The sequence below is a fragment of the Geospiza fortis genome, unplaced genomic scaffold (assembly GCF_000277835.1).
Source record: "Geospiza fortis unplaced genomic scaffold, GeoFor_1.0 scaffold16, whole genome shotgun sequence".
Taxonomy (NCBI): Eukaryota; Metazoa; Chordata; class Aves; order Passeriformes; family Thraupidae; genus Geospiza; species Geospiza fortis.
The window spans coordinates 7,367,515-7,390,675 of NW_005054302.1; the positions used below are offsets into that span (position 1 = coordinate 7,367,515).

Genomic DNA, 23,161 nt, shown 5'->3' on the forward strand with positions numbered 1-23,161 from the left:
TATACAAACCTGTGTCCTTCTAATAAAAAAGAATAAGTATCACTTTGTTAGTTATTTATTAACTTGAAATTATATTGTTAACCTCTGCTTGAACTTCCCCAAACATGGAAAAAGCATATACTCAGAGTTTTTTATATCAGACCAAATTTAAGAACTAATTCTGAAATTTTCAGAAGGGGAAAAAACCAGTGAAAAGAAATTACAGCTGTCAGGCTTACTTCTTGTCTAATTTGGAAAGTGCACCTGTACAGGAAAATGTGTTTCTCAAATGACAGAAGAAAAATTTTGTAAAGATAGATTTAAAAAAAAACTGCTCTTGATAGCAGGTTAACTTAAGCAAATAAATCTGGAGGGTGCAAGAAAATTTCCAACTTTCAAAAATTAAAATAAAAAAATCTGTGTAGCTGTGCTCCAGTAGTTGAAAATAGACTTGTTCCTACATTATATAAATAAGTATGCTCCTTATAAAGCAAAGCCCCATGGAAAAACAAAATCTCAGTGGAGGTAACATCCAGAAGTGTTAGGAACTAAAGAACAAAGAAGGAGTTCTCATTTAAACACACACTCACTGTTACTTAGTTCATGCAAATTTAGTTCATTTACATTTGTTTTGTTGCATCATACAATTTCATCTTTTCACAGATTAAAGATGCTTAACATTCTCATTAAAATATTTACATATTTCCCCTTTTACAGTACTATGTAATGCAAATGAATGTCCCATTTCCTTGTAAAAATGTGTAATTAGAAGTCCTTCTGCAGAAATAAAAAAGCATTCAACAATTATGCTTTTTTAGTGATCAATAAGTGCAGGGAAATAAACCTAGAAATCCCAATGACTTAATTTTATTTAATCTGTGAGAATTTTATAGGATGATAAGAAAACAAAATGTTCATAGAGTACTATATTGTTATTTGCTGGATTTACATGTTTCCTATTATATAAGTGCCATTTATTGTATTTACTATAGCCTGCATTATCTTATGTTATAATGCATGAAATCTAACCCCCACACATATCCACATTCCTAGGAAAGGAATACTTCCGAGAAGTTAAAGAGGTCACTTGTATGTCTTAGGACTTAGAACAGCTGTGTCAAGCAATTTCATTTTAGTAAAGCAAAGGGAAAACATGAGCCTAAGAGATCTTTCATAAGGCCAGTTAAAGAACAATATAGCAACAAGTAACATTTTAAGTGAACCCGACAAGTGAATTTTCTGGCAAAGGACTCTGTCAGAATGCTATTACACTAAAGAGCTGCTACATGTGTATTTGACATTTTCTGCAAAAGAAGTGCTGACTGCTCGTAATTCCAAGACGTGAATAGGAACACTCTTCTGAAGATAAAATCCTGAAAAAATGCTACCTATTCTCAAAACTGAAGCCCCTCACACCTTCACACTACTTGCTATTTTTGATAATTTCAACTGGTGTCTTTACAGAAATTCTTTGTTTTTCATATGTGTATATTTATCATGTCATGCTTGACATTGACTGTGAAGTAAAAGACACCACTGAACTTATTTAGATGTAAAACTAACTTTCAAAGTGAGGCACCTAAACAACTCGCTTCAAATTTCAACTACGGAATGGGAAAGTCCATTCAAAACTAATAATCTCATTTCTATATGAGTTTGGAAAACATCACGCACATAGCACTAGACAATACTTATTTCTCCGAAGATCTGGGTAGACTTAAGAGAGCAAGTGACACTGTGAAAGGATTTTGGTGTTTACCTTACACAAGAGTTCCAGTCTGCCAAACCCACCAAAGAAGTTCTGAAGGTATAGGATGACCAGAGAAAAGTTTATTATCAACACTGCTGTCTTTCCCAGTCTGATGCCTAGGTGCCTGATCTCCTTCCAGGCTAAGAATACAGAAACTACCTATCTATGAATCCATGAGCTTTTGAAAGGACCTATTTGAAATATCATCACAGGATGCTAGAAATGCAGGTTCAAACTTCTCAGTATAAAAAGAACTTGTTTCTAATTTCATAGGCATGCAGGCAATATCAGTAAGCCATACCATCAGAAGATTTTAAAAGAAAAGTGTCCTGAACACTGAATACCAATGTTTCATTCTGATTTTCAGTCTTAATAAGCCCTGATGTAAATGTACATAATTGTATAGGAAACAGATTTTCAGCTGAACTTGTCTCTCTGTTGCTTTAACATCTCAGTACTCAGAGTGCTGTTTCTCAGATACTCTGTCCCAGGTGTCTAACTCTCACACACTAATCTGATCATTTATAATGCTAGGTAAAAATACCATTAATATTGGTAAATGATTAAATGGTGAGGCAGTGTGCACCATAATGCATTGTTCGCTTTTTTTGTTTCTAACCCATTAATAAATTCAGTTTGAGCAGGTGTTGTCTACCCTGCAAATTTGTCATACAACAACAGCATGGGATTGCATAATTAAAAATCATGATAAGGAAGATAGTCATATAGAAATACTGGCCATGGATATGAACTATGAATTCTAGAAGCTCTTTGGTGTTTAACTAAAAATCATTTTAATGATTACAGTTAACAGATTTGAACGATCTGGAGCCATAACATCAGTAAAAAAGAATAGATTAATACTATTTGACCAGTACACAATTCCTGAATGAATCAGTGTGTAAATATAATTTTTAAAATAATCTCTCATTCAGCTGAGGAACCCTACCAGAGCTCCTTATTTTCTAAAAAAATAGTATACTTTTTTTAAGTCAATGAAAAATGATTGCTTTTTCTTTAGCAGTATACTTTGTAAAGATGGAAGAGTTTTTAACATTTTCACTGTTCTTCACTGCACAGCAGCAGTCAGGGCAGGAGTGGATTTATGTAAGGAAATCCTACAGGTCAGCTACAGAAATACTTTTAGAATCATGGAACATCCCGAGTTGAAAGGGATCCACAAGGATCACTGAGTACAAAGCTGACTCCATACAGGGCAACTTGAAGGCTAAACAATATATCTAAGAGCATTTTCTAATATTTATATTTATATCATTCTATAAATAAATTTACCTATTAAGACAGTTTCATGCAATTTCCAACATTCACTGCATGCTTCATTAATATAATCACTTATCTTGAAAAAAAATTATGTGACTTACATGTTACCTCTTTTACAAATTCAACTTTTTTCAATCAGATATGTTTCAAGACATACATTCTTCCTAAGAACTTCACAGATTTGATTTTTAAGAACTTGTACAAGCTTTCAGCATCTACCTTTCTCTAAATAACCTACCAAATTTAAAGGCTAATTTTTTTAAATCTTGCCACTGCTCGAAATAGTGAAATTCTTTTTTATTACAAGAACTTCCAGTCTTCTGAAAGAGGTCTCAGTTACCCTCTGCTTATCCTTGTCTTCTGAATTTTGTGTGTTTGGTTTGATGCTTTATTTTGTACTTTATTTATGGTGAACCAGACTTCCTTATGGAGATATGCAAGTATTAGGCATAAACTGTCCAGCAAAGCTCAAGCTACTAAGTGCCACAGTAGTGCTGCTTCAGATTTATAATAATTAGTATTAGAAATAATAAAACAATTGATTTGGGTCCTGGTTACCCAGGCCACCATTAGAATACTAAGATATAAACAGAATACTAGGATACAAAAAAGTAGCTCAATTCTGTGTTGTTTAAAATTCACAAAAGTCTTATCCTTTAAAAAAACCCCAAAACACTGCTCTGCAATCTTCAAAAGGGCACAATTACTTTGGAGATTGATACTTTAATCTTCATGAGAAATCAACAGATTTTCCAACATCCCCTTGAGACACCAGTATACACTACCACTGATAATACCACGTTAGTATAATGCAGCATCCTGGTAGACCCACATGCACAAACTTTATATCTACCAGTCCCTTCCTGCAAGCAAACATCTTACTGTAACTGCAGTACACTAAAGATTTGATGCTGCTATTTTTCACTGTTCCTTTCTTTCAGCTACATTTATGAACATCTTACTCTGCTGCAGTAAAACAAATCTCTCCAAAACCAATCATGAAGTATGGTAAAAATACTTTAGTGCATATCTATACATAAATATTTTATTTATTTATATATATATATATATACTTTTTTAATATATATATGTATATGAATGTAAACCCAAAAATGAAGTCATGTTAATATGTATGGCAATTCTTATGAAAAAGCTATATGCTTGTAAAAAAGGAACAGGTATATATTAAAGGACAGTATCAATTTCCTTGTTCCTGTGGTTTGTGAGCTACGCTGTATGTACAACAATCAGACTATTACAAACAATTATGTATCCACAAGCAAAACCTTATCCATGTATAAGTCTAACTCTGAAACAACCTCTTTTGTACTGAAAATCTGTTTCAGCTTCAATCCTACATTATTACCCATTCAAGAAGGGCTTTGAACTGAGGAAAGACACTGTTGAATGAACTCCAGATGGTCAGGTATGAAGACTGTCATGTGATTTTATACAGCACAAGCTTAGAATAAGTTATTTTATGAAAAACCACCCCCAAAGCCTCAAAATACTCTCGAGGAATACACAATCAAAACAAGTTGGAGTATTTCAGTAAAATAATTTAGTCTGGAGATACATTTCAATTTGTCTTTATAGCACATGTGAATTTTGGATTACTGAAATAATGTGGAAGATATAGCTGTTAGTCACAATATTGGTTAAAAGCCAATGAAAACTGAACACCTCTCCTCCTGCCAAGACGAAAATAAGTAAGGAAACCACTCAGGCCTGTCATATAATTTAAATGATCAACATAAAAATGTTAACACTCACATTTACAAGTAAAAAAATGGCCAACATTTCTAGATTTAAGGTGACCGTAGAAACCTATTTCAAGTTGTTGAATGGTCTCTACAAAATCGAGTTTGATTTCTGCTTCAATGCCATTTTATCCTAGGCATCCTTGTCTGAGTCTGTTTTCCCACTAACTAGCCTTGAGCACTCTCAAGGCTTTTGATGCTTGGGAAAGACTCTGTACACAGCACTCCTTTTTTCCATGCTGGTCTTGCCTATGGCTCTGAAGAATTAGACTGGCAACACCCCTTGCAGAAGTTTTTCCATCAGTTACCCGAAATCTCCATTTCACAGACACTGTGTAACTCAAAGGCACAATAACACCAACAGCTAACAGCCTTACAAGTAAACTCCTGCAAGGCAGGTGGTGTCCAGACCATTCAGTGGAACATCACTTAGAAAATATTCTTCATTGTTTCTCAAACACTTATGTGATTTTATATGTAACATGTATAAACACACACAGTACAGTAAGATACAATTTTTTCCTGTATTAGACATAATATATTTTGTGTTGCAATTTCTGAGAAATGATACTGGTGTTCCATTCCTATTCCAATAAATATTGACGTATTTTCTTCCAAGGGGAATGATATCCATAGAAAGAGGGGTACTGAATACTTCAATGGCTGCACAATATTCTCAGAATAAACAGTGAACCAAGGCAAAAATACTGCTTCAAATCACCCTGAAAGGGATCTAAATTCAGATTTCACAGATACCACTTGAATAACCTAATTATGGTCATATAAAGGAGGGAATAGGAAAATACAATCTCCATGCGATGATCTACACCTATTTTGTCTTGAATTAGCTCTTACTTCCAAGTATTTGTTTAAAAAATGAAACTATAGACATAAAATGTAATGCTATGAGTTTAATTCAGGCATAATGCAAAATTTTTTCTGGTAGAGCCTAGAAATATTGTACTGATCAAAATAATGTTGCATGGCCATGCAATTGAAGAGGTGACAAAAAGAAAAAGACAAAAAATACCTGAAAAATACTCTTTGTCACATTTGAGCCATTTAGTGGAAATTTTCTAAATTATTCAGTCCAAGGCAGGTACAAGAAATGGAAAATTTCAACATAAGGAATTAACAGTTCAAAAAAATGTTGAGCACCTTGGGACTAATGTCATTTGGCTAAAAGCTGCATGCACCTTTAGCTAAAGACCATGGTACTAGCTCCACCTTAAAGGATTTATTTATGCATGCAATAAAACCAGGAAAGGATGGATAGACAAAACCTTTATTAGAGAATGAAGTTAGCAATATTAAATTCTTCAAAATGGAACATATTCATGAACATAAAACAGTAACTTGATGTAGTGGCTTGGATGAAACTATTGCACAAAATAAAATCTACTGCTCTCAATACTCAACACAAAATAATTTTGGAAAACGGTAGAAGCCACTAAAACCCTTGGCTTACCAACGAATCTGTACAAATATTTAGAGATGTAAAGCAGGCAACACAACAAATCTACTGGTAAAGGTTCACATAGAACTTTATTGCCCTGTAGGAAAGTAAAGAATTTTAGGAATCTTTATAATCCTGTTGGGCCTGTAAAAACAGAAACAAAGAGAGGTCAAAGGATCTCAATGGATGGCTAGGTTGCAAAGCATGTGCACAGTGAAATACTTTAATTTCTAATTTTAGTTTGGACAACAGGTAGTATCAAGACCACTGAAGTCTATTGATTTCAGTAAGAGTATTCTAAATCATTATAAATTATAAATTTTATTAGTAAGAGTATTATAAATACTACTTCACGATACAGGATGTCACAATGCACATGCATGCCAGCCATCAGCACAATCCAAGTATTAAACTTCCAAAACTCAGGCCTTAGAACATGGTCAATAGCTTTCTTGACTATTTTTCTAATCAGAGTCCAAAGCATGCAATTTCAAGAAAGTAAGTCCAAATGTTTGAAGTATAAATATTTACATTTTGAAACTATTCATCAGAGGAAAGAAGCTGAGCAACCCCTAGTGGTAGCAGAAAAATACCTTCTGAAAAAAATGCAAAATGTTTTGCAGGTATTTTCAAAAATACACACAAATTATAAACACAAATTCCTATATTATATGCACTGTCCGAAGTAGATGATAACATTTAGAAAAAACTAAAAGTAAAAAATTATGCATGACTCATAGCTGTTTTCCCTAGAATTCAATTAGGAAGTGATAATTCTGATTGATAAAACACTCCAACATAGAAGTCTTAAAATACATTTAGAATTACATTTTCGTATATTTTTCTCAAAGAGAACATATTTTGTTTTCTAATTCTAAGATGTTCTAATGCAGCTACTGCCAAATTCACCATCATCATTTAGGGAGGGATTTACAAACTCTACCAGTGAAATGCAAATGTGATATTATTAAAAAAAAGCGAATACTTTTTTGTATTTTTTTAAGTGGTTATCTAGAATTCAGTTTTATCAGCTCTCTTCTATAAATTGTCACTTTCTCTTCCTTCTTTTATGCTCAGAAATAAGAAAGAACACTGCCAGTACAAGCTATACTTTTTCTCCATTCAACTTTTTTGAACCTCACTCCAGTTCAGTGAGATTTTCTGTGTTAGCCATCAGCTGCTCAAGATTTTCATGCATAACCATCAGAACAAAGTAGATACAAAGGTAGAGATGAATGCTCCTAGAAACATCAATATCAAACCATATCTGAACTCTCTAAAGTCTTTCACTAGTTATCCATACACTTGTATTAAAAAGAAAAGCCCTTGCTCTATGGCCACCAATGATTCCATGCCTCCAGCCATCACCAAAATAGAGGGACGGGCTTCATGGAGTCCAGGTCATTTCAGATACCACAACTCTGGACACCAATAGATATTCTAGAAATAAAAGAGTGAGCCCCAAACTATGCTCTCCTTTTTTCCAGAAAATGTAATTTTGAAGACAGTATTTCCAAAATCAAAGACAACACTGAGTCATAAAATCACACTTAAAGGTGCACAATTAAAAATCACCTTACAGCTCAGTTCTTGACTTTCACTGTTTCTAAGGTGCACAACTAAAAATCACCTTAGAGCTCAGTTCTTGATTTTCACTGTTTCTAAGGTGACTTTTTAAACTTATTTTCAGTCTAAAAATTAGTTTAGGCAGAAAAAGCTCATTGCTGGAACACCTGCAGCTATTCCAAAGATGATAAAAAAGGATCTCAAGAGACTTTAAGTCAATCTTTAACATATCACCACACAGTAGGAAAAAAAACAACCAAACAAAAAAAAATCCCCCAATATTTCACATGCCTTCATAATACTACTATAGCATTTTGTGCTGTCACAATCAGCAGAGCAGAAACTTGGGTGTGCACTGAAAATAATCAATTAAAGTTTAGAGACTTAAATCACAAGATCACAAGACTCCTGTGATCGACTAATGGTTACCAATGTTAGATACAAGAAGTCTGACATACAAATCTGACATTAACAGGAAAAAAAGGACAACATAACAGGTATCTTGGATGAATTTGTGAAAACATTCTCATTAGTATTTTTAAAGATCTCTGACTTCTTATTGGAAAATATGTACAATTTTACTAAAAATAATCTACTGATAAGGCATAGTACAGTCTGTCCACCTGTATTGTCTAATTGATAAAGACAGCTGAACAGAACTTTCTTTTTTCACATTTAAGAAACTTTCTGTCACACCATCTTGCAATGAATCACATGAAAATAAAAATATCATACCTCCAAGTTGTTGAGATGCTGTTTTTCAAGGAGCTGCTGCATTTCTTTCAGATTTTTCTGGAAGAGAAGTTGGTGACTGTCCATGTCTGTTCTACTGCTCTCCTGTATTGTTTCATCACAGCCAAAAGTTGCTGAATTCTCCTTCTGAGGGAAAGAATCACTTCTACATGCTGATGAGCTTGAAGTGTCATCCGTGGTTCTTGATACAAACAAGCAAATTATTACTTTATCTTATTTCTATGCATCGACTGTATATTTTTAAATATGTTCCTTACCAGAAGTATACAACATCAGTAAATGATGACAAACCCAACAAATGCTGTTAGTACTATCTGAATGTGTCCAACACTTTCCATTTTAAAACTTCTCTCTTGTTTATTTATAAATAGAATTTTCTGATTGTGTTGTTGGGTGACTGCTTCAAGCTACATTAATATGGAAAATGTCAGCCAACAGTTTGGTAATTTACTGAAATGGAACATGGAGGGTTTTATTAAAAAAAAAAAAAAAAGAACAGGAAAATGGCTTTTATTTTTTCCATAAAGTTGGCTTATGCAGAGCGTAATTATATTGATGCTGTCAGGTATTCCCTTACTTCAAAGAGCAAGAAGGCTTTCTAGTATCCATAGGGCCCAAATCTACCAATGATGTGTAATGTCAGTATTGTGGTGTGTTAAACAATTGGTATTTGCTGCCTAACAAAAAAAAAAAAAATCTTTAGAGTAGCTAGTGTAGTTGGGCCCTCTGACCAGCTCTTAGTTGAAGATATATGTTTCACATATGTACAGAAATTCAATAACCTCTTTCTTTCATTTCTATCTATTTCTTCAGCTTAAGGTTTTTCTTCTGAGCCTTCTCTTCCTGCACCTAAAATTGTCCCTTTTCTTTTTACTGGATCTGTTTCAAGTGGGTAAATAATCTAATACGACCTTTTTTATTTTGTATTTATCACAACATTTACAGTTTTAGGGCAATGGAAAATGGAAACTTTCAAACCCTTAAGATTATTGTCATTTTTCAAGAGATTTTATACAAGACTGCAAAAAACATTGGCTCAATTGCAGTGACCTAAGGAGAGCATAAAATGGAATTTATTATTTCTGATGAGATGGCTGACAGGAAAAAGGGAGAACAAATTTACATATTTATTTACTGAACTTAGAAAACTACATGCTGTTTTCTTTTGAATGGCAGATATTCTCCCGATCCCAAATCTTTTTTGTTATTGTGGACCAGACTGACTGACACCTGGCTCCCAAAAATGTGGTTTGTTGGTTTTTTGACACACACAACTCTCTTTATATTTATTTGAGTGCTTAGACTATTCAAATTTATAAAAATTTCTACATGCTTGGACCATTTATATTTACAAAAGTTTAAATATTCCAACTTTTCTACAGACCATTTTTGATTCGTCATATTAAACTTTATATCCCAAGACTCAACTTCATCAAACATATCAATTTTAAATACCAATAGGGAAATATATCCTGTAAAAAGAGCAGCATGCTATTTACACACCTAATGTACAAACATCCCCGTGTCTGTTGGCTAATGAGTTGTCCAAAATCTTTGCTTTAGCATTCAATAACTAAACCCTACTAGAAGCAAAACAGCTCTACTGCAGCATGGAATACACTTATTAGGTGTTTCAGGACTTTTGCTTTCTCCAAGAGGAGTTAATATGTCTCCATTGCTTAAATTTTTTTTACACCCTTTAAAAGACAGACATTATGAATCCTAGAATCTTGTAAAATTCAGATATTCACTTGGGTCTGAAGCTATATTTATCTTGCATACTTAATAGACTATTCATTTCTTCCTTTAAGAGGCACTGTCAATTAATTCTAGGCATTCTCTTTCTGAGGAAGGGTAAATTCTAAAGATGACACAAGATTTTTAGCTTCAGCATTTATAAAATTGTAAGAAGCAACAGAAATACAGAAAGGTATCTACTACTTCATATGAGTTAGTTATTACCCGTCCCAAAATATCCAATTAAAGGGATTTTAAGAAATTTTTAAAGCTTTACAGCTCAAAACTGGTGACTTTTAAAGAACCTTCACTGTTCAGAACCATCTCAAAATGTTCTTCTGTTTTATCTGTACTAGCTGTCTTGCGATCTCCCCATAGGTCATAGTGGACTCAACTTTTTAACCTTTCAGATGCTGGGGTCACTTATTTTAATTTTTTTTCCTTGAGAAATTTCTAATTTCAAACTTACAGAAATATAATTAACCTCAAGATTCTTAGCTTTCTCTCAAATTGTTTACTAGGGGAAAACAAACTGTAAAAGAATACGAACACATAATTTCCTTAGGAAAATAGGTTAAGAAAATGAAGGCCAGAAAAAGAACACACTATCATTATTAAAGGATAGTGAGTTTTTACATTATACAAATAAAAATGGAGTGGCAGCACTCTAAGAAATGGTAAGTGGTTTGTGCAATGTGTGGCACAAGAAGCAGCTTGAAAAAAGTTGAAAAATAAGGAAAGAAATGATTAAGGCAGTGAGATGCTGTCCTTAATCAAGCTTATGAGTGAAATGAGACAAATGAGCAGCAAACCTGAGATAGGGTTCAAAAACATCTACGTTTTATGTATAAATGAAACTTAGATTTAACAGGTAGATTTCTTGTTTGTTTCTTTGGTTTTGTTGCTGCAATCTTCCTATGAATGTGGACTAGAAAATAGCATGAGTGTTAAGCTCTATGAGTTATAAAATATTTTCTCAACTGACCATTTTATCACCTGAAAATGTGTTAATCAGAGCAGAGATATGTAAAAAAGTTGAGTATCAAAGTCACACTGAAGAACACACTGAAGCCCAAAAGTAGGGAGACCCCTTTCAGGCAGAATTTATCTCTGTTCTGAACATCTGCACAATTTATATAATGCAGAAAAAAACTGAAATGCAGAAAGGAATAACAAAAGCAGCAACAACAAAAATAACCCCTTGAGCTGAAATGTTAAAGAAATGAGAGGCTAGGAAAGAGATAATCAGGAACTAGTAGGAAATACAGCAGATAAATAAAGTATATATGAAGGAACATTCTGTTACAAGTCAAGGTATCTTAGAAACAGTGCTGTTTAGAATGAAAAGTATGCAAACAAAATTTTATGTGATATAAAATGAAATTTCAGGTCAAATTTTTACCAGGACACTCTTGATTCACATAGAGAATGAGAAATATAAAGGAATGATAGCTGGAAAGAAGATCCTTGGGTGAACATATAAACTAGCGTATCCTTGAATGTCAAAAGGAGAAAAATATGGATACAAAATCACCTAGACAGAATAATTCTGAGAACAGCAAATGATTTGACAACCATGGCAATCTCAGTTGGGCTATAACTGACTGGAGATTGGGTTAATCTTGACTATTCCCAGAATTTGACTGAGGGGAAAAGGTTTATGTCATCTCCTCTGCTGTCTTACCAACTGGACACAAACAACTCAACGAAATTGCACAATGTTTCACTGGTAAAGTTCACAGAAGTGCTCTCTTTGACACTAGAGAAATGCCCTACAATTTCTTAAAGGTAATTGTCTGCTCTTTATTGAATACGGTAAGAAATTTACTTCCTTTGATCATCAGAATAAACAGGAATGCTTACCTGAAGTTGATTTTATTTATGTTTTGCAAGCACTGTCCTCGTGTTAAAACTGATCCTTTAATTTGTTCAAGAGCTTCTTCTAACTGAAAAGCTGCTTTTGTCTGGACTGGAGGGATCAGAGCTAAAAACACACAATGGAGAAAGATTTTTTTAAAATTGGAATATTTTACCATAAATGGTTTGGTTAAGTTGCTGAAGTTTGGAAGCCTAAATCCAGACAGTTACAATAAACACAGTAGTTTAGCATTATTAGACATGCAAGAGCGCTTTGAGTTCCTCTGAAACAAAATCCCAGTCTATTTAAGTGTTTACAGTCACACATGTATTCAACAGTTTTGCTATTTGCTTTTAAACTGCACTATTGAAAAAATACAAGATTAAAAAAAACTAACTTTGTTTTTACATCATGATTATTCCACTCATGCACTAAGCCAAAGTTATGGCTTGCAGATATTTTACAGAGGCCAAATTGTAACTTAATAATTGAACCAGTGGAGAAAGAAAAAGTCCAGACAGGCACAATGTGTTGCCACTTTCAAGTGAGTAGAAGTAGGATAGAGAGTACCAGAGGCAGAATTTCTATAAAGGAAAACCAAGAGAAAAAACTGTGATTCCTGCTATTGCTACACAGTCTGGGCTGTCAGTAGAGCTATGAAGAAGCCTTGAACCAGTACTGTTGTATTTTGTTATTTTAATCTGACATTTGATCTTGAAGTCAGAGACATTACCTCACAGCTGGCACAACTGCAGTTGGGAGAGTAAATCTGTTAAAGAATACCTAAGTAATAGACCATATCTTAAGCATTTGAACACTGGAAAGTTGACGGGAAATCAGACTTGGCCAATGCTGCCACAAACTCCTGCCAATCTGCACTGATTCCAAGAAAGCAGGAACTGAGCTGAAGTGATCATTGCTTCCCAGCAAGAGAACAGCTTAGAAAGTGGACTAATTCAGAAAAAAAGAAAAGTTACAGACCATATTAATATATGCTGGAACTGCATTTACCTAATGACAAACAAAATACACATTTTGGAATATTTTATATCCAAAGGTCCAAAGAGGGAATCATTACACTATCCTAGTAACTGGCCTTTTAACACCTCTCACCCAGCTGTGGAAGAACAGTACTGCAACCAATAAGCACACTGCAGTCAAAAAAGTGTGGAAAACCCAGGAAGCCAAATACCTCAAAGAGGTCATGTACTTAGTGTGACTAGAATACAGTGAAATATCTCAAAATATAGTTTTTAGAAAAAAAAAAAGTTTTTACTTCCCCTACACAATTGTTCTATCTATCAGATCTGAGCTTCTTGTCATTTGCTTTGCTTTTGTGAATTCGATTACTTTGAATGAAGTTAATTGTTCTGTTTACCAACAGAAAAAACTAACGGCCTCCAGAGCTCCCTTCCAACCTTAACTATTCGCTGATTCTGTGAATATAAAAACACTTGTATTCTGAATAACAGTTAATTGACAAACCTGTTTGTTTCTGCTGAGAAAAGGACTGATGAGCATGTTGGAACTTAGCAGTTGCCTCCTGAAATTTAATTTTCCTCTCCTGCAGAACTTTTTCTCTAAATCTTTGTTCTTTTGCTTCTTCTTCCTTCTGTCTTTCTTCAAAGGCTCTGTATTTAAGAAGCAAAAGTAGATAATTCCTATATTTATGAATTACATTTACTGAAACACTAGTAACTTACTTGCTTACCAACTTGCCATTTTAGTACAAAAGCTTGTTGGTTCCTAAATTAAATGCTATTAACTTCAGCACAGCTCTATTTTTAGAGTTTGTTGGAAGGTAAACAGGATAGTGGGTGATGAAGAGTCACAACATGCTTTAATTTCTTAGCTCAACCAGGGATTTGATTCTTTTTTATATGTGAATTAACATGCAGATTCCACCAGTTCTTGTCACCAATGTGACTTTTAAAACAGCCTTTACAGTACCACATAAGTGTATCATAGTGAGCAGATCAGTAGAAAGGTTAACTGCAAATTCTCTGGGTGTGCTTTTCATAAGCTGTTGGGAAAATAAAAAACTGTTTAAAAGATGTTATTTTGAAATAACACAAAGGAACTACAGCTTTTATCTATAAACATGCAAGAGAAAGTATCAAGTTGTAGTTGTTAAGAAGCTTCCTCAAAGACAATCACTTTAGCAGCACAAAATGGGATAAAACAGTAACACAAAACTATACTTGACAGAATCTATTATTAAAAATACATTAAATGGGTCCTCTCACTGGTTGGAAAGCAAAGCAGACTCTAGTCAAAAACAACCATCATCAGAAAAGTTTCCTTCAGCAGGCATAATCTTCATGAAGCTATGTAGAATCTTTTCTTCTGCCAACAGAATCATCAACTTTTACTGACAAATTAGCTCCCTGAGTGAAATATACCCAGAATATTTATTGGCACAGTGCCTATGTAGGCATGTCAGATTTAATGATTTTAAACTAAAAGAGGGTAGATTCAGACTAGATATAGGGAAGAAATTTTCTTATAGTGAGGGTGGTGAACCACCAGAGCAGGTAACCCAGAGAAGTTGTAGATGCCCCATCCCTGGAAACATTCTATTCTAAAACAGTAATACTGTAAAAGTAATGGTCTTCACATGAAACTTCCAAAGCCTGCCATGCAAAGATCACTACAGCTGGGAGCTTCCCATCTGTGTATTAGAAACGTGATTTAACAGGTCACTAGTACACTAAGTAGGGTCCCCCTCTAGCCAGAATTAGTGCAAAGTTTAGCCAAATTCTTTGTTTCTCTCAACACAATAAAATACCTTCCCATAACTCCAATCACTAGCAGTTGCTTCACAGCTCTTCTCGCTTAATGGAGCAATGCTGCTACTTCACAGAGCTCCTCCTCAACTCAAGCTATTTTAATTATTATTCCCTTTGCTTTTCAGGGAAAAAATTCAAACTGAAATAATCAACTTGACCCTCTCTAGTATTCCTTCAATGTGATGACTGATCTCCTGGGAAAACAAACAAAAAATGATTGGAAATAGGTACTTTTTATTTTAGAAAGCATAAAGGCTGTAATTGCACAATAGTAAAAAAATGGAAGAACTGCCAACCAATTCCCAAGTACACACTTATACAGGAATATTCACTTTAATCCACTTGGAAGCCAAAGCACAGAAGAGAGAGAGACAAAAAACTTTCACTATTTTGAAAATTCATATATAGCTGTCAAAAAATGTTAGAACTAAAAGTAGAACTAGAGTTCATTTTCCACATTCAGTATTCCTGAATTTCACTCACCGTAAAATCTAATACAGAAATACACAATTTTATCTTGACTAAATGAAATTCACAGGAGAGGAAACAGACTTGCTTATCCTCATAAGTACTTTAAACACATTCTTCCTGAGGCCCTTTAATATCTCTAGAAGCTGATCAAGGCCTTTAGTTGAACTGTAGTTGTTAAATTCAGACATGTGGGAAATTCTACAATTTTATACCTGGAGTAATTCCAGCATATAACTCCAAAAAGGAAAAAAGTCAATTCTGACAGCGTATTTTTTTTTCAGATTATTTTGAATATGGTTTAGCTATACTCTTCCACATTCCTAATCATGAGTATTAAAAAAGAACTGTTGTTCCATATACTTGGGAATGAGACAGGCCAAATGCTGATGCAAGAGGTCTTTTTCAGCGCAGCTCATCATGATCAATATTTGGTTTGGATTAAGACAAGAAGGAGAAAAAAGGATCTTACTTCGAAATAAGAAAATACATTAAAGTTATTCGGGGAACCCTTACTAGCTTCTTGACCTTGCAGAATGTAAATTGTAACACCCAGGATCATTATGTAAAATAAATAATTTTAAAAATGCACATTTACATCTTACAGAAAAACATTTAAAGCAAATGTTTGTTCATGCACTCTCCTTATGTCACCAGCTTAGGTTCATATCACAGATGTAACACTGGCAAAAGAGTATGGCTTCAAGATGGATAGCTAGCAGAAGAATTTCCTGACTGGTGTTTTTTTAACCCAATTTTTCTGTCTACTATAAACAACCCAGTGGTGCAGCAATTTTTGAAATGGCTGCCAAAATATTTATGGAGAATTTGGAATACAAAAAATACTTAGCTGTCTCACATATACAGACATTATGTGGAAGGCATTTTTATGTTAAAAACAGTATGATTAGATGGTAGAACTATTTCCTGGATAATTTTATTAAATTCTCTTCACAGTGAAGTGATGGATGCTACATTTCCAGGTGGACTAAATGCTTACTACTGCATTGGATGAAAATGATAATTAAAAGGGAATATATATAGTGTGTATGGAGTGCTATGAAATGAATGTTTTGATACTGAGTTGATATTACTCTTCCATTGCCACATTATATTGCAAACCAGTGCACAGTAATTTTAAAATTGAGGTAGGGAGATATTTGTATGGTCAATGACAACAGTAGGATGAAGAAAAGGTTAGAATGCAGTGTCACATTCAAAATTCCTTTCATGGGCAAACACGAAGCAATCTTATATCCCTAAAAAGATCTGTGGACATTGCCCAAAAATCAACTTTTTTAATCTGAGACACTTCCCAAGACCAGGAACACATAACACATATTAAATCTATTCCTTCATCTTCTTTGATTATCGTATGTTGAATACAAAAAGACAGCCCATAATTGCTGCAAGAGCTTCAGAAAGACCAACCCTTACAATACTGTATGGACTCACAGAGGGCTGTCCTGCAATATGCCCCAAAGATCCACAGGTGAGCTGCCTGCACTAGGTACCAGTTGTCACATTCCAAGTCTTGTTCATAGGCAACACCCAAGCACACCTTATATAGTCAAACATGCTTTTTTCTTAGCATAATTCAAATCTTAAGAGTCCAATTACCATTAATCCAGAATTGTTACTGAAAAAGAATAATACTGTTAGAATACTTCTATACAGAAAAAGGCTCAGTAATAGTGATATACCAGTTAAAACTGTTATTCACACATTGAGTTTCTATCCCCTTTCCTGATGCTCATTCTTGCATTGCTGTTTCGCATCCCAAGACTTGTAGTTTGATTCTGGTTGTGCTGGAGTGTTAAGGTGAACTGGCAGCATCTGGAGTTCCTTCACCAGGAACAACAGGATTTTCATGTAAAGCTTTCTTCTCCCTCACCATAGGATCCACTTGTATTTGCTAATTCACTTTTACACCTCTGCTCTATCACCATCAATCTGTAGCTCCACAGTACCTCCAAATATTCCATACATGGTGCCTTCTATGTATGTTACACACTATTATTTTCTCCTCTTCATTACCTCTAAAGCCAGGTTTGTCAGATCTAGTTCTGCACTTCTTTAGCTGACTATTGGCTAGTATAGCCATAGGGCCTCCAGTGCCAAGCCTGTGTGCCATCTCTTACCATTCCCTGCCTGTACTCCTCCATGCCACATCCTGCACCTCCAGTTTTCAGACTGCTACCATACCAGGTCTGCATTTCTCTATACTACTTCATGATTTTAGTGTCATAAATATCTCATTCTCTGCATAGAATAACTGCTTCTTACTGCTATCTACATAAAACTACAATAAAAAAATAAACAAAGGCAAAATTAGCCATAGACACCTGGTCTTTTAGAGAAATTGCTGTTACAGCTAAACCAAGGAAAACAAAGCTGCTGCCAGGTCAAGAAAAGTTCAGAGAGCAAGTCTGGCGAGCATCTGTTCCAAGGCCTTGCAAATTCAGCACAATCCTGTGGCCCATTATCAGAAATGGCAATACTGCATTGCAAGTCCACATCACAGCGGTTAGAGTGATCACACACTTCTCACAGTTCCATTCTGATGCAGAAAGAAATACAAAATTCTTAACACTCTGCCCTCTCTGTTTACCAAGTGCTGACATTGTTCTCATATTTCTAGCTATAAACTGCTTCTCATTCTCTATTAACAAAACTGGTGAATGATTTAAAGAGCTTTTATGAAATAATCAATGTTAATCAGCCAGTAGGTGGAGCACAAAGCTTGTGCATATGTTGAAAACAAAGTATTATGGAAAGAACAATAGATTGGAAACAGATATAGATTTCCTTCCCCAGTTTCAACAGACAGATTAGCTTTTTCAAGGTAATTCAAAATGCTGAACCAAGATAACCAGCTGTAAGGTTTATTTTAAAATGCACATAGACAATTGCATTTCCAGAATGAACCAGCTACCTGCAGACAGTAACATCACAGCAAAATAGGAAGCACATTTTGCACTGAGCAGTAACAGCATGAAGTCTGCAGTCCCCAGCAAAACTGACAGCTGGTATTTAGAAAGCGGTGTGTTATAGAAACATAAAATATGATATCCTGTTCATTTGCATTAAGTATGTGCTTAGTCAGAAGCTCTTATTTCCAGAATACTGTTATTTAAACAAAATATCTGCCAGCTACTGCCCCAGAGAACACTTGATTCTCAATCTGATCTTGAAATTGCAACTTCATGCTTCAGTGAGACAAGAAAGAAATTGCTTTCTTTACACTCAGGCAGCAACTTGTAAAAACTGTAGGCTATGTTTTTTTGCTATGTTGAAGTACTGCTGTTAACACAAAATTAAGGAGTTTGGTCAGTGCAAGAGATGCAAAGAAACAGACGATATCAGAGGGATTGAAAAAGATCTGAGATTTAAGTTACTGAGACTTTTATTTCCAAACCTTTCCTTGATCTTTCTGAGCAAGTGATGCTTTTGTCTTTTACTACTAAACCAATTAACTGTGTACAGCTTGTAGATGAGTATTCTTAATGCTGAAGGTGCTGCATTTTAGAAGTATTGACAACAAATGTACAGTAGACTGTCAGGGAAAATTTTATTACAAGTACATATAGAAAAGGTTGAAAATAGAAGACCTCAATCTGCAAGAAACTTGCATATGCAGATCTCATTAGCTTAAAAAGTGCTTTGGTACAACTTTGTTTAAAGGAGGCCTGCCACTGATCCCTGAAAAAAGCCACAAATTAAAACCCACAGAAAAGTTTTCCTCCACAAAGCAACATGAAGAGAATGAACCTAAATGACACAAGATTAAAGACAGAGCAGAAACTCTTCTGTATCTTCACTAGTGCTTAATCCTAAAAGGAAATTCACTGCTTTTACTTTTTTAGTAGAAAATTTATAAACTTAAGGTTGACACAAAATTTGGTTAGGCTTGATCAACTTCATAAAATTCTGCAAAGAAATGACAGTCCTGTGGATGAGAGCTGTAGATATTATCTGTTTGGCCTTTACTAAGGCTGCTGGTACTGTCTCCCCTATGTTCATCAAAAACGAGATGCTGCTGTACAGGCTGAATGAGCAGAGTGTGAGGTGGAATGTAAATGTTTTGAATGGTCAGGCCCCAAGAGCGCTGATCAGTGACCCAAAGTCCTAATGGAGGCCAGGACATAGTGGTGAACCCTAGCAGTTAGTACTGGGCCAAATCCCCTTTAACATCTTTATTAAACATAGAAACACAGAATCATTTGGGTTAGAAAAGACCTCTAGGATCACCAACTCCAACAACAAGCCCAGCATGGCCAAGTCCACCACTAAATCACATCTTGAAGTATACCACATGCAACCATTCCAATGGGCAGCCTTTTCCAATGCTTGACAATCATCTTCACGAAGAAAATTTTCCTAGTATCCAATCTAAACCTCCCCTGGTGCAATTTGAGGCCATTTCCTTTCATGCTGTAGCACTTGTTACTTGAGAGAAAGGACCAACTTTGCTGCCAAGCAGGTCAGTGGTATCCTGAACTGCACTAGGCAAAGCCTAGCCAGCATTTAGAGGAAAGTGATCCTTCCCCTCTGCTCAGCACTAGGCAGGCCACAGCTGAAGGACTGTGCCCAGCTCTGGTCTCCTCAGTACAAGACAGACACGGACAGACCGGAGACAGTTCAATGAAAAGCCACAGAGATGATTAAGGGACTGGAGAATCTCTCTAGGAAGGCTGAAAGATTTGGGACTGTTCAGCCTGGAGAAGAGAAGGCTCAAAGAAATCTTAATGTCTACAAATTCCTGGAAGGAAGGTGCAAAGAGGAGAGAGCCAGGTTGTCTTCAGTGATGCCTACTGACAGGACCAAACTGAAACACAGAAGTTTCCTTTGGAATATCAGGAAACACTTTTTTTTTAGGTAAGGATGATAGCACTGACACAGATTGCCCTGAGAGGTTGTGGTGTCCCCATTCTTGGAGAAGCTCAAAAGCGATTCCTGGGCAACCAGCTCTAGGTGGCCCTTCCTGAGTGGAGGTGTTCAACCAGATCAAGAGGTCCCTTCCAACCTCGACCATTCTATGTGAAGGTTAGAGGTAGAAAATGGACTGTCACACTCCACAGCGCACTCATTCCTACTCGCCATATAAAGAATGTAGAAGATACAAATTTTCTTCTGAAATTATACACTAGCAGTGTCAAGAATAACTCCTGATACATGCCTGTAAATCTTGGCAGAGAGAATTTTGGGTGCTGCTGGATGAGAATGTGGAGCTTAAGAACATCATGCTACCCTTGAGAAATCATCATCATATCTAACACCTTAATACGTGTAAGAAAGCTAATGGAACTTGGTTCATATAGATGTGAGACATGACCTGAGGATTGATCAATCAATTCCTACCTGCATAACTGCCAGGAAAAAATATTTAGATTCAAGGAACTTTATTTTCGAATTACTTTCCTGCACATATGCAGTGACCCTTAATTTTTACTTATATATGTCATAGCTTATAACATTATATACACTTACTACCTTTCTAACATTAAACAAATCACTTCAGTTATTAGGAGAAAACTTGCTACCACAGACTTCTATTTGAACTGCTTATTGTGCTAATAATTATGCCATTCTCAATTATCACAAATTGAAACGTCTTCATTTTATGAATACCATACCTAAATTTTTAACTGGCTCACCTGAGTAACTTGGATTTATACTGTGTTTCTTAAGGCTACAAAGAAATACATATGGAAATGTATTTATGTATCCATGAGTATTACTTTAACTACACCAGTCTGTCAAAAATATGCAGGCTGTCTGGTACTTGCTTTTACATTAGAGTATAATATTTCAAGACCAGTAATACAATAAACAGTGTTCATCTGATGTGTAGCATTACAGATGGTTCTGTTCCAGAAAAAGAAATTAGGTATTTAATTTTTCAACTGAGACTCAGTTTATTATCTGTAAAGATTGTGGGTTGCACTCTGTCTTTAATTACCCACAGGTGATTATATCTCTCTTCCACTTTTTATTTCAAAACGTAAGTTGATAGCACATACTGTCAGGCTAAAATGGCAATATAAACAATATATACCACCTCTCTTATGAACATATGCAATAAATAAACATTGTACAACAGAAGTCACCAGATAAGGGAACTGTGGGGCACGAGCATTAATGAGTTAACAAAAGGCAGAGGAAGCTGGTCTGAGGCTGGGGGCTTGCAAGGAGGAACGCTTCTGCCTCTGCAGCACACACAGCTGAGCTCCCTGTATGTGTGAGCACCACCTCAGTGTGAGGGAAAAAACCTCTCTGCCCATTACACGACTCACAGCACTTCACTGAGACATTTCAGTGCATAATTTACTTAATCCATTTGCCACAGAGTATTTCACGGCTTTGCACTCTCATGTATGCAGAAGACAGACTATGTAAAGCTGTTTAAAATGTCAGTACAAAATAAGTTTATTATAAGTATAATCCTGTACAACAAAAGTATTGCTTTGTGTTTACTGGGAAGTGGGAGCACAAAGCCTTGGCATGAAGGGGAGGCTGTGCAGCTGTTTCACCATACAGAAAGAAGACAGAAAAACACACACTATTAAAGGCAACAACTGCCTTCTGCTGGCCCCCACTGTACAGCTGAGTGCATTTTTCATACCTCCACTGAAGCTAATAAAACTCAGAACACCAGAAATGCAGATCAGAGCCACAGGATGAAAGTGCTACTTACCTTTATTTTATAAGAGATGTGACTACAGTGAGTTTCCAAAAATTAGCAAGTAAATCAGAATATTGCTCTTTTTATTTTATTTGTCCTATAGCAAGAAACTGAATTAGTGAAACTTCTCAGCTTAGATTTGTCTAGGCCAAAGCAGTGAGCTATTTATCAAAGTGAACATGAAAATAGTAGAGATATATTGATCTGTCTCAAGGTTTTGACTCTTTTTGGTTTGGTTTTCTCTTTTCTTTTTTTTACAATCATCCATTAAAGGAACCCTAGTTACTTGCCTTCTTCTTCTGTTTGTCTCCATCAAATATTTCATTGCCTTGCTCCGATGCATTTTTTGATCCTTTTTTAATGCCCGACGTTCTTCTTGTAAATCCTGTTCAAAATGAAACATTAAATCTCTACCCCTAGAACTGTGTTAAGGACAATAGAAACTGGATACAACTGCTCATTAAATGATAAAATAGACTGTGTGAATGGCCTTCTATAAAGTAGGTCCCATAATTGTATGTTACAGTCATAACTAACTTTATGCTCATCTAGAAAAAAATGAAATTGCATTTTAATTTTTAAAAGGATTTTAGGAGAGGCTTTGCACTTATCTTTCATGATGCCACCAGCTGAAAAATCCCACCTTTATTGTTTATTTTGTGTAGTTATCTAAACCTGTAACATAAGGATGCAGGTATGACAGGGAAAATGTAAAACACTAAACACGCCCCCACACCCTAAAGGATTAGTTGTTTACACTGAAATTGATTAACGTCATTAAATAAAAGCTCCCCACAGAGCCAGATCAGCCCTGCATCATGCCAGTAATTATTTAAGTAGCACTGTGCGGGCGGATCTTAAGAGTTTGTGGCAGTAGTTCTTACTACTAAAATTCAAAAAACAAGAACCCACAAGTTAGGATGGAAAATATTATTCCTAGTGGCATAATCTCCTAGAAAAGGGAAAACAAGAAAACTCCGAAGTTGCTTGAGAAGTCAACTTTCCCACAGCAGTTTAAAACCCGCAAAGTACAAGCTTTAGTTTGAAGACACCCCTGAGGCGGTCGCTGACCGCGGGGC

At 35.3% G+C, this 23,161-nt stretch overlaps 1 protein-coding gene across 1 annotated transcript in view; it reads right to left on the reverse strand.

The window, feature by feature from the left end:
* Positions 1-22,571, reverse strand: part of CEP126 (centrosomal protein 126) — a 36,520-nt gene extending 13,949 nt beyond the window's left edge. The window contains exons 1-4 of the mRNA XM_031066075.1: positions 22,373-22,571; positions 13,626-13,771; positions 12,146-12,251; positions 8,528-8,726 (exon numbers count right to left, since the gene is read on the reverse strand). Of these exons, the coding sequence (XP_030921935.1) occupies positions 8,528-8,726; positions 12,146-12,251; positions 13,626-13,771; positions 22,373-22,485 (564 nt within the window). The 5' untranslated portion in view covers positions 22,486-22,571. The remainder of the gene's footprint in view (positions 1-8,527; positions 8,727-12,145; positions 12,252-13,625; positions 13,772-22,372) is intronic.
* Between the last annotated feature and the right edge of the window lie 590 nt (positions 22,572-23,161).